This window comes from Cheilinus undulatus, linkage group 13 (genome assembly GCF_018320785.1).
Source record: "Cheilinus undulatus linkage group 13, ASM1832078v1, whole genome shotgun sequence".
In the NCBI taxonomy this organism is placed as follows: Eukaryota; Metazoa; Chordata; class Actinopteri; order Labriformes; family Labridae; genus Cheilinus; species Cheilinus undulatus.
Genome location: NC_054877.1, coordinates 20749388 through 20764019, shown reverse-complemented (window position 1 = coordinate 20764019; position 14632 = coordinate 20749388). Strand labels below are relative to the sequence as shown.

At 41.2% G+C, this 14632-nt stretch overlaps 2 protein-coding genes across 2 annotated transcripts in view; both read left to right on the top strand.

Moving 5' to 3' along the window:
* Positions 1 to 297: 297 nt before the first annotated feature.
* kdsr (3-ketodihydrosphingosine reductase) lies at positions 298 to 11061 on the top strand. The gene is made up of 10 exons (XM_041803829.1): positions 298 to 749; positions 1291 to 1380; positions 2945 to 3001; positions 3114 to 3179; positions 3274 to 3369; positions 4917 to 5108; positions 5953 to 6036; positions 6127 to 6210; positions 6310 to 6411; positions 8533 to 11061. The coding sequence occupies exons 1-10, from the start codon at positions 561 to 563 to the stop codon at positions 8650 to 8652; spliced, it is 1080 nt and encodes a 359-aa protein (XP_041659763.1). The 5' UTR covers positions 298 to 560; the 3' UTR covers positions 8653 to 11061.
* Positions 11062 to 12265: 1204 nt separating this feature from the next.
* bcl2b (BCL2 apoptosis regulator b) overlaps positions 12266 to 14632 on the top strand; it is a 35069-nt gene continuing 32702 nt past the window's right edge. The window contains exon 1 of the mRNA XM_041803129.1: positions 12266 to 13338. Coding sequence (XP_041659063.1) covers positions 12790 to 13338 — 549 coding nt within the window. The 5' untranslated portion in view covers positions 12266 to 12789. The remainder of the gene's footprint in view (positions 13339 to 14632) is intronic.

Here is a 14632-nt window from a genome sequence, read left to right as displayed (position 1 = left end):
GTTGTGTGCTTTTATTTTGAAGCAAAGCCACTACAGTGAAAAGCTATTTACATCAGAGGTGTAAGCTCATCAACAGAAGTGTAAATAAAAATGTTTAAAGTCTTAAATTGTCAACATACCAAGTAGCCGGTTGGGTGGGTGTGGGCAGAAGGTGTGTGGCTAACTGGAAACGGATGCGACGATGAGGGCGGGGGAGTACTGCATTATGGGAGTTGTTGTTAATGCTGTGTCTACCAGGGTATGTTTTCCAATGGAACGCTTTAGCCTCGGTAACTACAAGTACCAAGTACGGCCGTTAAGTGTCCGTTTAGAGTGCACAGTTCGATTTGTTTTGGTTTATGCAGACTGCTTTGTCACGGGGAGCCAAGGTCCACCGCCGTATTTTAACCTGACCGTTCAACAGCTTTCGTTCTCTGCCAGACCCTGGAACAGCTCCTCCTCCACCCTCTGTGTTTCGCCACCCCCTTTCAGGACCGTCGTCTGCCTTGTAGCTCCGTTATCGGACCCCAGACGCTGGCCTGCTAGTTAGCAAACAAGCTAACGACTGCCAGATTTTACCCATGTCCTCTGAAGAAGGGTTGAGCTCAACGATCGCGGATTGGCTTTTTATCAATTCCTGGTGGCTTCTTCTGCCATTCATCATGCTCCTTGTAGTTGCCGCCTTCATTGTTGCCTTTGTGTTACTGTTATACATGATATCGCCTCTCATAAGCCCCAAACCTCTTAAACTCAACGGGGCCCACGTCGTGGTAAGTGCACCAGAGTGCTAACGTAAACTGCTCTTGTAGCAAAACTTGCTGTTATATTAACGATAGCCTTAAAGCTAACTTGAGGTATAAAGCTGGCTGAGTTAACGTTAAAAATCAATGTTGAGCTCTTAAGGTTTTTTATGGAGTTCCACAGATGTAACGGCGACCAACTGTCAAATTTTAAGCAGTGTCACGCCCACATTAGTAAACGTTAACTTGTAACGTTACTGTTACCGTTAACCTATATTAACCCCAAGGCCTCAACAGCCTCTTAAAATGTTTTGCTGTTTATTTTTTTATTGTTGGAATTACTATACAAAAGTTACAAGGTACTAAATAAAGAAGTTCATTATTGTCCGAGTTGTTTAAAGTTATACCTTTTTAAATGTTCTGTTTCTGTTACTAGCAGGCATCATTGTTTAGCCATCATTTGATTTAGGAAACTTACAATTAAATATAGTACAGTTCCAACGTCATCTCAAATTACAATCCTCATTATTTCCAAATTTGGCATTTTGATCTCTCCCTTTTGGATTTTCAGGTGACAGGTGGCTCAAGTGGGATTGGTAAAAGCATTGCAGTTGAGTGCTACAGACAAGGAGCATTCATCACGTTGGTTGCTCGGGATGAGGTCAGCATAATCCATAGTAAACCAATCATTTGTTGGTGAATATGCTCCTCCTGTGCATCAGAAAGTATTCAGACCCTCCTAACTTTTTTCAGTTTTCTTTTGTTGCAGCCTCATGCTACAGATAAAAATACATTTTTAATCTCATTGATCTGCAATCAATGCCCCCATCATGACAAGTGAAAACAAAATTTAAAAAGATAATGCAAATTAGATTCAAAATTTAGCTCAGGTGGCTCCCATTTCTACCAGTTGTTGCTGAGTTGTTTCTACACCTTGACTGGAGTCCACCTGTGATAAATTAAATTAATTGGACATGAAATTGAAAGGCACTTCCAGGCCAGATAGGATAGATTATCCCTCCAGCAAGCTCTGGGTCTGCCTCAGTGTCTCCTCCCAGTTGGCCTGGGAGTCCCTTGGAATCCCTCAGGAGGAACTGGAAGATGTGGGAGAGAGGGAGGTGTGGGTTGATGTGCTTCACCTGCTGTCACCGCAACCCGACCCCAGATAAGCGGATGATGATAGATGGATGGATGATTTTGAAAGGCACACACCTCTCTATAGATGGCCTCACAGCTGACAGTGCATATCAGATCATAAAACAAGTCATAAGATCAAAGGAACTGCCTGCAGAGCCCAGAGACAGGATTGGTGCAATTCACAGATCTAGGGGAAGCTACAAAAATATCTGCTGCACTGAAAGTTCTCAAGTGCACAATGGTCTCCATGATTCTCAAATAGAAGAAGTTTGGCACAACCAGGAGTCTTCCAAGAGGTGGTCACCCAGCAAAACTAAGCAATCAGGGAGAAGGGCCTTAGGAAAAGAGGTGACCAAGAACTCGATGGCTCCAGAGATGGGGCAAGTTCCAAAAGGACAACAACCTCTACAGCCCTTCACCAACCTGGTCTTATGGGAGCATGGCTAGACTGAAGCCCCCCCAATTGCAAAACGCATGAAAGCCCACTTGGCTTGGTTACCTCTCTTACTAAGGCCTTCTCTAGATCTGTGCCTTGCAACAACTCTGTCTCTGAGCTCTGCAGACAATTCCTTTGACCTCATGGCTTGGATTTGGCTCTGATCTGATTTATTGTCGGCTGTGAGTTTTTCTTTAGAGAGGTGTATGCCTTTTCAAATCATGCCCAATCCATTTATTTACCATAGGTGGGCTCCAGTCAAGGAATAGAAGCATTCAGCAAAGATTGAGAGAAATGGGAGACACCTGAGCTAAATTTTAGGTGTTTTGCAAAGGATCCAAATGCTTGTGACATTATCATATTGCTGTTTTTATTTTAATTAATTTCCATTTTTTTAATTCTGTTTTTACTTTGTCATGATTGGGTACTGAGTATAGATTAGTATGAATAAAATGATTTTTTTAGACTGTAGCATCAGGCTCCAACTGAAAAAAGTGAAAGGGTTCTGATTTCTCTCTGCATGCAGTGTACATCCTTTGGTATTAAATCAAGTACATGTATGCACAAGTGTTCAAAGTTTTTGACTTGTTTCCAGTTAACTTTAAATATGTAAATTGGTGACACTACATCAAACATTTTCTTTTGATCTTAGGCTAAATTGCTTCAAGCAAAGAAAGAAGTGGAGAAATTTGCCATCAATGACAAGCAGGTTTGTGTTTAGTATTAAAGTATTTTTCCTCAGATGCTGTCTTTTAGCTCCTGTTATGACTGTATGTGTTCATCCATTTAATTGAACTGGTTAATGTGACTTTGTCACTCAGGTGGTTCTCTGCATATCAGTGGATGTTTCCAGTGATTATAGCCAGGTGGAAAGTGTGATTAAACAGGTAAGGTTACCCTCTTGGCAACTATGGAGCACCTTAGATCCCTTTAATAATTTAGTGCTGAAGGGTTAAAGTGGCTTTTTTTCCTGTCCTGCAGGCTCAAGAGAAGCTAGGACCTGTTGACATGTTAGTGAACTGCGCTGGAACCTCTATTTCTGGAAAGTTTGAGGATGTGGAGGTGGACCGTTTTAAAGTAGGTATTTTGTGTATCTAAAACATAGTCACAGTTAGGTTTATGTTCAGAATTTTTGATTTAAATGTACTTTAATTGTTTTAACAAATAATTTTCAGTTCTACTATATACACTGGATAAATTTAAATGTGGCAGATATAAAAGAAGACAATCTAATCAGCATGTACAGGTGCATCTAAAGAATTATAATATCATGGAAAAAGGTAATATTTTTCTGCCAAATTGACACTTCCATATAGTTTTAATTCATTACAAAGTACAAATTTTTCAAGATTTTCTGTTTTAATCTTGATTATTACAGCTTACAGCTCATGGAAATTAAAAATCTGCTATCTAAAAAAAATAGAACATTACAACAAACTAAAAGGATTTATTAAACAGAAATACAGACTTTCAGTGGTTCGACACCAGGAACATGATACTTTAATCCCATTTCCTAGATACCACCTGTGTATGGTGGCTCTTGATCCACTGACTCCAGCCTCATTCCAGTCCTTTTGAAGCTCTCCTAAGTTCTTGAATCTGCTTTGGTTGACAATCTGCTGAAGGCTGAGCTCAACCCTGTTGCTTGTGCAGCTTTTCTTTCCAACCTTTTCTCTTCCAGTCAATTTTCCATAAGTATTCTTTGATACAGCACTCTGAGCACAGCCTGGTCTTTCATCAGTGACCTTCTGTGACTTACCTTCCTTGTGAAGGGGGGAAATGATTGTCTTCAAGACCAGTGTTTTTAACGTTGACAAAATTTGAAAAATCTCTAGTCACCTCAGTCAACTTGAACTGATAATAAAAGGAACAGTAAATGTTCCTATGACAACTGAGGATTTTGGGTGGTAATCCCAAAAGCAATCTCTTTAAATAATTAAAAAGCCTATAGTTTCAAGAAATGGCGTTGAGGCCTTTAGAAACACTTTGATGCGTTTTAACATACCTGTTGGGTGATTCTTGCAGAGTGCACTGTTGTAAGCCAATTCATTTGCTGACTCTGATGCTGACATGATATCAGGAAAAGGAAATTTGAAGTGTTTTAAAGGCACTCCACACAATGCCAGAAGGCAGAGAAAGGCTGTTATAGACAATTTTAAGTTAGTATTCCCCATGATTGTGGTTGGGTGTACTGGACTGAGTAAGAAATTAAAGGTTCGTGAAACCTTTAAAGGTGTTGTAAGTCAAGTAGCTGATTAGAGCTCTTTTCAGGGCTGAAATAACAGATAAGAAATTGGACTTTTATTCAATATGCTAATATTTTGAGGCAGGCCCGCCCACAATCCCAGAGAATGGGCACGCCACAGTTTTGGTTTATGATCATATTAATGTATGTGTGTTGGGCCCCCAGTTTGGCTGGGCCTATGGAGGTCAGCCCTTTATTCCCCCGTATGGGGTGTTTGATTTTTCATGAGCTGTAATCATCAAGGTTTAAAAGAAAATAAGTCCTGAAATAATTCACTTTGTGTATCAGAAAGTACATTATAAAATGTTCTGCCTTGATGTACCACTGACAAATGACGAAGTGATAATATTATGTGAAAATTTTATCTCAATTCCAACAGAAACTGATGGAAGTGAACTACCTGGGCAGCGTTTACCCAACACGAGCGGTCATTACCACCATGAAGGAGCGAAGAATGGGTCGCATCATGTTTGTGTCCTCACAAGCAGGTCAGATCGGACTGTTTGGATACACGGCATACTCCCCATCCAAGTTTGCCCTGCGTGGCTTAGCAGAGTCACTGCAGATGGAGGTGAGAATTTAGCCTCTTGTGTGTCAATCCATATTTTGCAAATCTTTATTGCATCTAAAACAAATAAACAGAAAAAACACTACCTTTATAATGCATTGAGTGAAAACAACATAGCTTTTAACTTTCATATTTGTCCACAATTTTGCACTTGGGAATTCTTGTTAAAGGAGACATATTATGCAAAAATCACTTTTTCAGGCTTTTCTAACACAAATATGTGCCCCTGGTCTGTCCACAAGCCCCTCAAATACCAGAAAAATCCATTCCCTCTCCCCCTCTCTTTCTCTACCTTTCAGAAAATGTGCGCTGAAACAAGCTGTTCTCAGATTTAGCTCCTGGTGACCTCACCAGGAGCGTAAGCACCCGCCCCCAGGTTTGGTCTGCCCTCCCCCACTTGGAGGAAAGTTCTGCCCTCCTCTACTGATCCTCTCCACTACCAGCTGAGATGCTGTATAGCTCAGTGGGTTATCCTGCTGACTACAGTCTGGGAGGTTCATGGTTCAAATCCCAGTCAAGTTCTAACTTTTGGATAAAAATGTCTGTAGTAACAGGAGTACTGCATCCATTTCCTGAGAGGGGTGTGGTCAGGGGCAGAGTCAAACAGCCAATTACCATTTAAAGCCACAGACACAGAAACGGCTCGTTCTGAGAAGGGCTGAAACAGAGGGGGTTTTAAACGTACAAAAATCCTATACTGGAGTGTTTTTTCAGCACCAAACTTCACAGGCATGTTTTTAGGGGCCTCAGACCAATTTAAGCTTGTCTTAAAATGGTATATGTCTCCTTTAATGCATGATTGGTAGGACTTTGTGCTCAGTAAGTGCATCTGTTCTCTTAACTCCAGATAAAGCCATACAACATTTATGTGACTGTGGCCTACCCTCCTGACACAGACACTCCAGGATTGGCTGAAGAAAACAAGACAAAGGTAAACATATCCATGACATAATGCTGTAATTTATCCCAATTCATTTCTCCATTTAAAGCCAATTTTTCCCTTTATTCTGTTCCTAAACAGCCTCTAGAGACTAAATTAATCTCTGAAACATCTGGAGTTTGCCAGCCAGACCAAGTGGCCAAAATCATCGTTCGAGATGCAGTGGTAAAACCCTAACTCTGACCTACACTGCTTCTTGTCTAGACTTAAACAGTATATAAGTGATTTTGGAAGGTTTTGTTAATCTCTCTTTGGTTTTTGTAGCAGGGGAACTTCAACAGCTCTGTGGGACCAGATGGGTACATGCTTTCAGCTCTCACATGTGGAATGTCACCTGTCACCTCCATCACAGAGGGTCTCCAGCAGGTAAAAACATGCACTAAATTGTTATGAAGGAAGAAGTTTTGTAGTGTGATTTATTCAAAGCTCAATTTGGACTTTACCACCACAGCACCTCTGCATGGGCCTCTGGGGCAGCTTAGGGCCGTGCTGACACGGTGCAGCCTAAATCCTAAGAGAGACACTGATATGGATTGTTATACAAAATCCGTTTGACTAATGCAAGACCAGGGGGTGACTATGTCTGTAGGGAATGGAGAACTTTGTAGTCAAGTAGCTCAAGTGGAATTGGTAACCATAGGGCTGAGTGATGCATTGGTTTATAGTCGTGTGCATCCTCAGCTGTCTCATCACAGGACTATAGTAGCACATAATATGAAAGAAATCATGCTGCTACTTCTGTGTCGTTTGATTAAAACTGAACCCACTTGTCAATCACAATCTTTCCAGTATTGGTGAGCCCTTGATAAAAGCATGTTAGTTCATTGCTACTGGCAAGAAGCATTCATCACAAGATAAACTTTTTACTGTTGCTGCTACAGGAACAACAAGGTGTTCTCGAGGTGCAAATGGCCTAGTGGTTAGGTTGTACCCCTTATACAGAAACTAGTCTTTCAAGGGAGCAGCCAGGGTGTGAGTCTGACTTGTGGCCTCTTTTCCACATGGTATTCCCTTCTCTCTCCTAGATTTCTGATGCTACTCACTACCTGCCTTTACCAAATTAGCCCCAAAAAGCCTCAGAATAAATCTTTGAGAAAGGAAGATGTTCTGGTTTAGATTTTTTTACAAAATCAGTTTTGAGGAGGCTAGATCCGTAAGTGAGTCTGTGTTTGTCAGGAATGTAAGACCCTGTGAACAGGGACCAATGTTATTGTAGCTAACCAAAACTAACTAACTAAATAACTACAATTAAAATGCAAATATTGTTTTAGTTCACTGAAACCAAATAAAAATTGAAACGAACTAAAACTTAATTCTGTGCTTACAAAACTGGCTAAAATAAACTAAAATTAGCCACACAGTCTCTGTTGTTTATTTCTTTGACAGCAGTTGACTGACTGACTTGAACACCCAAGCCTGGAGAGTGAAAATTGCCTGATTGGATTGAAGAAGACTTTAACACAATGGCAATGGCAATTAGTTTTATACAAACGTCAAAGTTGAATCAATAAAATGAAAAGTGAAAAGCCCTTTGGGGTCTCATCCTTGACAAGTATGCCATATTGCCAAAAAAACGAACACTAAAACAAATTAAAACTAAAATTAAATTTTTAACCAACAGTTAAAACTGAGTGAAAATAAAAACTAAAGAAAAATCCAAAGCTATTATAACCTTTACTTTAAACTTCAAGGAACTATACCTGTGAGGCCTGCTGAACAAATGGCCCAATCAGACCGGTGCTTCCCAAAGTATGGACCAGGGCCCAGTGGTGGGCTGTGAGAGACCTCCTACCTTATATGAAAAACCACTGATATAATTTTGAAAATTAAAACCATTTTTTAACTTGATGACATATCAAAATGCTTTTTAACGTCGAAGAAGTAACAAAACACAACCCAAAGATTTAACTTGCATGCTGCCTTTTCATCATGACTGGCGCTGAATTAAATGGTGATGCTTCAGTAGTCCTTTGACTATGCTACATTAATGTTGAGGAAAGGGTTTATGGAGTCATAACATCAGTTTAAGAGATTAACATTTGGAAAGAAAACATAGATGACTTTCCATTTGCCTGTTTAGACAAAGTAAACGGCGGTAGCTCATTAATTGTACTTAATGACTATGCCAATAATTTCTTATGGCAATCATGTCTCTGAAAATTGGGAATTTTCTTTGAAATCCTCTCTTTAGGAAATAAAGATAAGATGTTACGGTTGAATGAAGATTTTCAGATCTGAAATTGCTGATCTAGAGGATATTTAAATGTATTTTGTATTTTAATTTAACTTTGTTTAATGTAGATTTATTAAATTATTATTTTTTGTCTGTATTTAAAAATATTCCAGATTTTAATGGCTTGTTTGTGCTCAGTGTGATATCTTTAATTGCCCTAACATTATATGCTTTTTGTTGTAATGCCTAATATATAAATGGCACTCTGTGGTAAACTGAACCTACCTTACCTACCTCATTTGATCCTTTATCAGATTGTCACCATGGGATTATTTCGAACCATCGCCCTCTTCTACCTGGGGAGTTTTGACAGCATCGTGCGCCGCTGCATGATTCAGAGGGAGCAGTCGAAAGCAGCTGACAAGAGGGAGTAACAGCAGCCTTACCCTGCCACACACAGCCCCTTCCCCTTCACCCACAACCCCTACCCACAATCACTTCCTCTCCTCCAGGTGTACTAGTGCACAACCGTAGACTGAAAAAGCTTTGAGTGCATTTCTGATATCAGCCTAACAGGTGGAATGAAAGAAAGTGGCAGATGTTTACTCTTTGTTCGTCTGGTCATGTAGCTTCTCCACAGATTTCATTTTTATTTTATTTTCCCTCTCGGAGTATTTCAGGTTTGATGTGCCCAACTACTTCTTACAGTGGGGTTCGGTTTGATTTAAGAGGAAGAGGGCAGACTAAACATCTCATAGCCTGATATAAAGTAGGAATGCTTTGCTGTGTAGAGGCCCTCCTACCTTTACATGTAGTGTCTTTTTTTTTTTAGTCAGAGAGAGGAAGCAGCAGGTAGCCTGTCTGACCGGTTGTGCTAAATATGGCTCAGAGTTCCTTCCCACTGGGGCTGAAGTGAAACCAGAATGGTAACTCTTAGCTTATCTCATATTGTTACATGTATTTCAATACTAGGTCCACCTTGAAAGAATGTCACTAAACAAGGCCCCTTCCTTTCTACCTTTTTCATACCACAAGTCTTTGCGGGCAAAGCACCTTCCTGTTTGACTGAGTGACCTACATGTTTCCAGCTACTTGTGTTTTGTGTAGAATGTTGTTTTTGTGCTGTGTGTGTGTGAACCAAGTCAAGATGTGTCATGACAGAACTCTTCAGTAAGTGATAAAGAGAGCATGTGTGAGGTTTAACTAACAGAAAAACTGAATTCCAGTAAGATAATATTCAAAATCTTTGGCGCAGCGTTGGGGCGAAGACGTTTGGGTGCCCTAGGTAAAAGGATTGTGTGTTTGTGTGTATGCTGTGACTGAGCCAATCCCTGGGGAGAAAAAAAGCCATTAGATTTTATCGTCTCGGGAATGAAAACACCAAATTATTTTCTCAAAATCCAATTTTATTCCAATGAGAAAGGGAAGCAGGTACTATGGGTTGAAGCCATGAAAAAACATGGGAGAAACATAAAATCAGCACAGGAAATTTCACTTCAAACCTGTGAATTTGACCAAGTTTGGACACTTGAAAGGAAGTGTATTTTTTTAACATGCAGTTTTACGTGTCAGTGCACATATTAAGCCACCCCAGTCAAGATCCAAGTGGGATCCAGAATCTGCCGGGGGTGGTGTAAGTCAGGGCAGGGCAGGACTTGCTGGTTCGAGTCATGTCACTGTAGGTCTAGTGGGGGCGCTAGAGAATTGTTTTACAATAAAGGCCAAAACAATAGAGGGACTTGTGTGCTTGTGACCTGCTGTTATATACAGTCAGGACTTTGTAGCTCCTTTATGACAATACTGAATCCCTCCTGATGTCTGTTAAGCCTTGAAGAGTCTTGTATTTGTCGTATTTTTCATAAAGAGGTTAGAAAAAAAGTACAGTGTTGACTTTTTCAAGTCTTCCTTTGGTCCATCGCAAACGGGGAGAATGTACTTTAATACAAAGCGTACAAATCAGAACATAGGAATATTATTTTTAAATATGCCAATATTTGAATGCCAAAATGTGTTAAGACAATTTTCTGTAGATGCAATGCATTTCTTTGAGATTTATTTCAATGTTGCTGCTCCATTCATTGATCGCATAGTTAGTTTGTTGAAGCTGTGGAGCAGTGTGGGGACCCATTCTAAGCCTTAAGATGTGACTACTGATAAAGCTAATGCTACAAGAATGGACCTGTCCACAGAAAAAAATGTGGCTTTACCCACATGTTGTTTACCAGTTAATTTACTACTTAGTCTTTGAGTGTAAAATGCCAGATGTTCTTGTGTATTTTTGTCATTTTCCAGTCTTTGTATGACAAAATGAAGCCTTATTCAAATCCAAGATATGAAAGTGAGAATGGATGACTCATGTTTGATGATGTTCTCATTTGATATTGGTTAAAGGCACACCTTCCTGCACTCAAGAGCTTTTCTTTATTGTACATTTACTGTCATCAAAAGTTCTCTTTTATCTTGAGGTAGCAACACTGTTGATAGAAAATGTAGCCCATATGAAAGCAGTTCTGTTCTAACATTTTGATTCAATCTTCAAGCTATGCAAATGAAGCCTATGCTTACAGTTTGTTCAACATGACGTCAAGATAAAAGTTCTGTAATAGTCACGCTATTTCCCCTGATTTGTGGTGTCATCATCATCAGATGCTTAAGTTCTTGAGTATTGAACATGAAAGTCAAATTTCACTCTTTTTTCATTCTTTTCTTGTTTTTCTTTTCTGCCAAAAAACTTAACACCTTCACCTTGTGTGCCATTGAGAGAAAATGTGAGAAGTGGAACATCTCTTTGTCTTATTTTCTTACATGATATACTAAATAAATACCTGTGGAAGAAAGTCAAAGTTTTGTCTCAAACTTTCACTTTGGGTGTTGAAATGTGCTACATTAATTGTCTTTTATTTACAGCCTTGTTATCATACAGATGGGGCTAATAATTTTGCCCTCAAGTCTCAGATGCGTCTCTTGAGGAATCCCAGCCCAATCTTCTTTCTCTCAAGCTTCTCCTGATCTGGCATGGACCTTGATCTTCAGTTCACCCTGCAGATTTTCAATGGGATTTAAGTCAGGGCTTTGTGCAGCCAGTCAGTGGCGTTCACTTTGGTTTTCTAGATGTAATTCTTCAACATATGTTTTGGGTTGTTGTCGTGTTGGACGACAAAGCAATGAGTTTTTCTTTATAAATCTTTACATATCCTGTCTTTATTATTCCTTCCACCTTTACAATTTTCTCAGTTCCAGAAACATCCTCGGCATAATTCTCCCACTGACGTGTTTCACTGTGGGGACAGTGTTGTTTGGGTGATACGTCTTCTTTCTCCAAACATAAGCAACGTCTCTATGGCAAATGTAAAGATAAACCTCAGTTTTAACTTAATTTTACAAGCTGTGGTCATTTGAAAGTTGAAGTACATCATTGCACAACAGTGGTTTGTGCAATTGCTCCACAAAAAAGTCAGTTCTAAAGGGGGGTATTATTTTTTTGTGAAATAATTATGTTTCTGTGTGAAATAATGTATGCAACTTCATGTGAATGCAAGCGAGCTTTGGGAATTGAAATATTCTGTTTGAGATTCAATCTCATCTTTCCAAAACAGTAGCTCAGATTTGAAGAATATAGGATTTGAGGCATGTGCTCCCATCAGAGAAATAATGCCGAATAAAAACAGGATACTGGAAATTAAAACTAAGAATAAAGGAAACTTCATGTATTCTTTCTGTACATTAAGGTTGAATCTCCATCCACAAGGGGGTGGCTGAACCACATCAAAGCAGCCCCTCTGCAGACTGGGATGCCCCTGTGCTCTTATGAACCAGGCAGGATCCTCTGAAGGCTTTCTCTGCATGTATTGGAAATAAACATGGCTAAACTTTTCTGGATGTCCGTTATAAAATCGATTCTTTGAACACGCAATCATGACATAAAGGTTGAATGGTTTTCAGTGCAGTTCTCTGTGTGCACTAGGAGTCTCCGAGCGCAGCCAAAGGAAATACTTTGCGTGGTTGACGTCACAAATACCTCATGAGCTGTGCGGCCCAGTGGCGGCGGTGGGCAGGGAGCTGCTGAAGAGAGGATATGAAGAGCAATCGTGGAAGAGGACTCAGTCCGACCTTGTCTGGCTCACAGCCCGTGCCTGGTTGAGCGTAAACGCTGCTAAATCAGTTTGCGGCGTTTGAAGCTCCTTCCGGCGCGTACAACTTAGGCCTTCATTCATGTTTTTTCGCAGCACATCCACGTCAGGAACAGATCAACACTACTCAAGCCTCTTCCGCATATTGGATTTCTATGCAAAGAGAAGGTCGCCAATATCCCTTACAGGATTCGGTAAAATGAAGATTGCAGCTGACACTGAATCAATATTGGGAGACTTTTGAAGCATTGTAATGCGTTTTTTTTCTTGATTTTTCTTCAACTCGCGAAGCTTTTGCTCCCTCTGTGGGATTACTCGATACGTTTGACTAAACGAGTTTTGGATCCGCCTGCGCTGTGCAGTGTACGGTGCACAAATTCGCTCAAAATGCATGATATTTAAGATAATATCTCACCATACAGAGTGCCAAATAGAGCCGGGATGGCGAACGAGTATAATCGCAACATTGTGGAAAAGTATATCTGTCATAAACTCTCCAAAAGAGGCTACGAGTGGGGGTTCGACGATGACCAGGACGAAGATGCTGCTAATAACGGGTCATTAGTTGCTCCTCCACCGGCTTTGGTCCGCCGGTGCCGTGAAGCGAGCTCCGGGCCTGACCGTGAGCGCATCCCCCACCTCTGCAAACGCACCCCACAGTCCGACCCACACGCGGCCATCCACAGAGTCCTACGCGAGGCTGGAGATGAACTTGAGAGACTGTACCAGCCGGACTTCACGGAGATGTCCCGGCAGCTGTATCTCACCTCCACCACGGCGCAGAGGAGGTTCGCAGAGGTGATAGACGAACTGTTCCGGGATGGGGTAAACTGGGGCCGGATTATCGCCTTTTTCGAGTTCGGGGGCACGGTGTGCGTGGAGTGCGCGTCGAAGGAGGAGATGTCATCGCAGGTGGATAACATCGCGGAGTGGATGACGGAGTATTTGAATGGACCTCTCAACAGCTGGATAGAGGATAACGGTGGATGGGTAGGTCTGATTCCATCTGCTTTAGCAGCTGTGTGCCATGGGGGCGCAAAAGTCCTCCATTGGTCTGATTGAAGATGCGCAATCAGTACACTCAATTTGGGTACAAATGTATTAGTTCGACCTGAATACGCATTCTGAAGTGATTTTACTGAATACAACCCCTAAGCCACAGCAGCAGTTGAGTATTAAAATATTCCTCTTGATGTTCCCTTTACGCACGACAGAGTAACTGTCGAGATAGACGGCCTTAAATTTAGCTCTTCAGATTGGATGTTTCCTGTGGCTGTTAAACTACTTCAACCAATCAGAGAGCTTTTTCTCACACACCTCCCGACGCTCTGAATAAGCCCTGCCCCTGTCTAAGTGGAGAGCAAGTGGCTGCTGACATGAGGTGGAGGGGAGAGCAAACTGTAAATCCAAGGAACTAAAGTGTTCAAAAACAGTATTTCATGCATCATACTGAGGAAAAACTAAAGCAGCGTCATCATTTACCTCTATTTAAAGCTTTATTCTCTAGTGCTGCTGTGATGTGACTCATTAGGCTGTGGATGCAGCAGGATGGAGGAGGTCAGGCACATGTCAGCAAACAGAAAACTATTGAATTAATGTGTTTAGGCCTCTGGGCATAGGTGGGCAGGTATCAGGGCCATTTCTGCACATTAATATGACACGTTAACGCAAGGTACTAATGCAGAATGGCGTCTACACTATGCCTTTACATAAACCCACACATGACGTTTAATATAAAGAAATGAAAGTTGAAAATAAAAAGTGCATCATGTGTTATAACCTCTTCCTCTTTCAGCTTCAGCAGTCTTCCATGAATTAGCCTCTAATTAGCAAAGAGGCCCTTAATGAGGGCATAACATTTGTATTGCCAGGTTATCTTAGCCGGAAGCTATCAGAGTTTGGGGTGGGGGGGTGCCATCAATGATTCATATTGAACATTTCATCTCAAAGGGAAGGACCATTTAACATTCCCCTTGAGTGTGCCCTGCCCCTGGAGGTGGCAGGTTGTGCCACATATCAAAGGCAGGCAACAGAGGGAGGGCCCTGCAGGAACACAGAGCACTAATCTGAATCCGCTGTGTTGTACACGCAGCCCTCTGTGTGTGCATTTAGTTTGGGACTCTTTTGTCTGCATTTTGAGACCTGTGCCTTGAAGCTGACACGTTCTGGGCTGCAGAGATCCCTGCTCCAGGTCTCTGGAGCCTGTGCCAGTAGTCTGTACAATAATGTAGGTCATCATAGTCTGTGTTTTCCAGCTGGGTGGAGATAGCTGTATCTGGGCTCC

Bases quoted from the DNA above. Each gene is read 5' to 3' on its own strand.
- kdsr (XM_041803829.1), top strand. From the start codon at position 561: ATGTCCTCTGAAGAAGGGTTGAGCTCAACGATCGCGGATTGGCTTTTT. The intron at 3,180-3,273 runs GTAAGGTTACCC...CCTGTCCTGCAG, and splicing joins TGGAAAGTGTGATTAAACAG to GCTCAAGAGAAGCTAGGACC. The intron at 3,370-4,916 runs GTAGGTATTTTG...CAATTCCAACAG, and splicing joins TGGAGGTGGACCGTTTTAAA to AAACTGATGGAAGTGAACTA.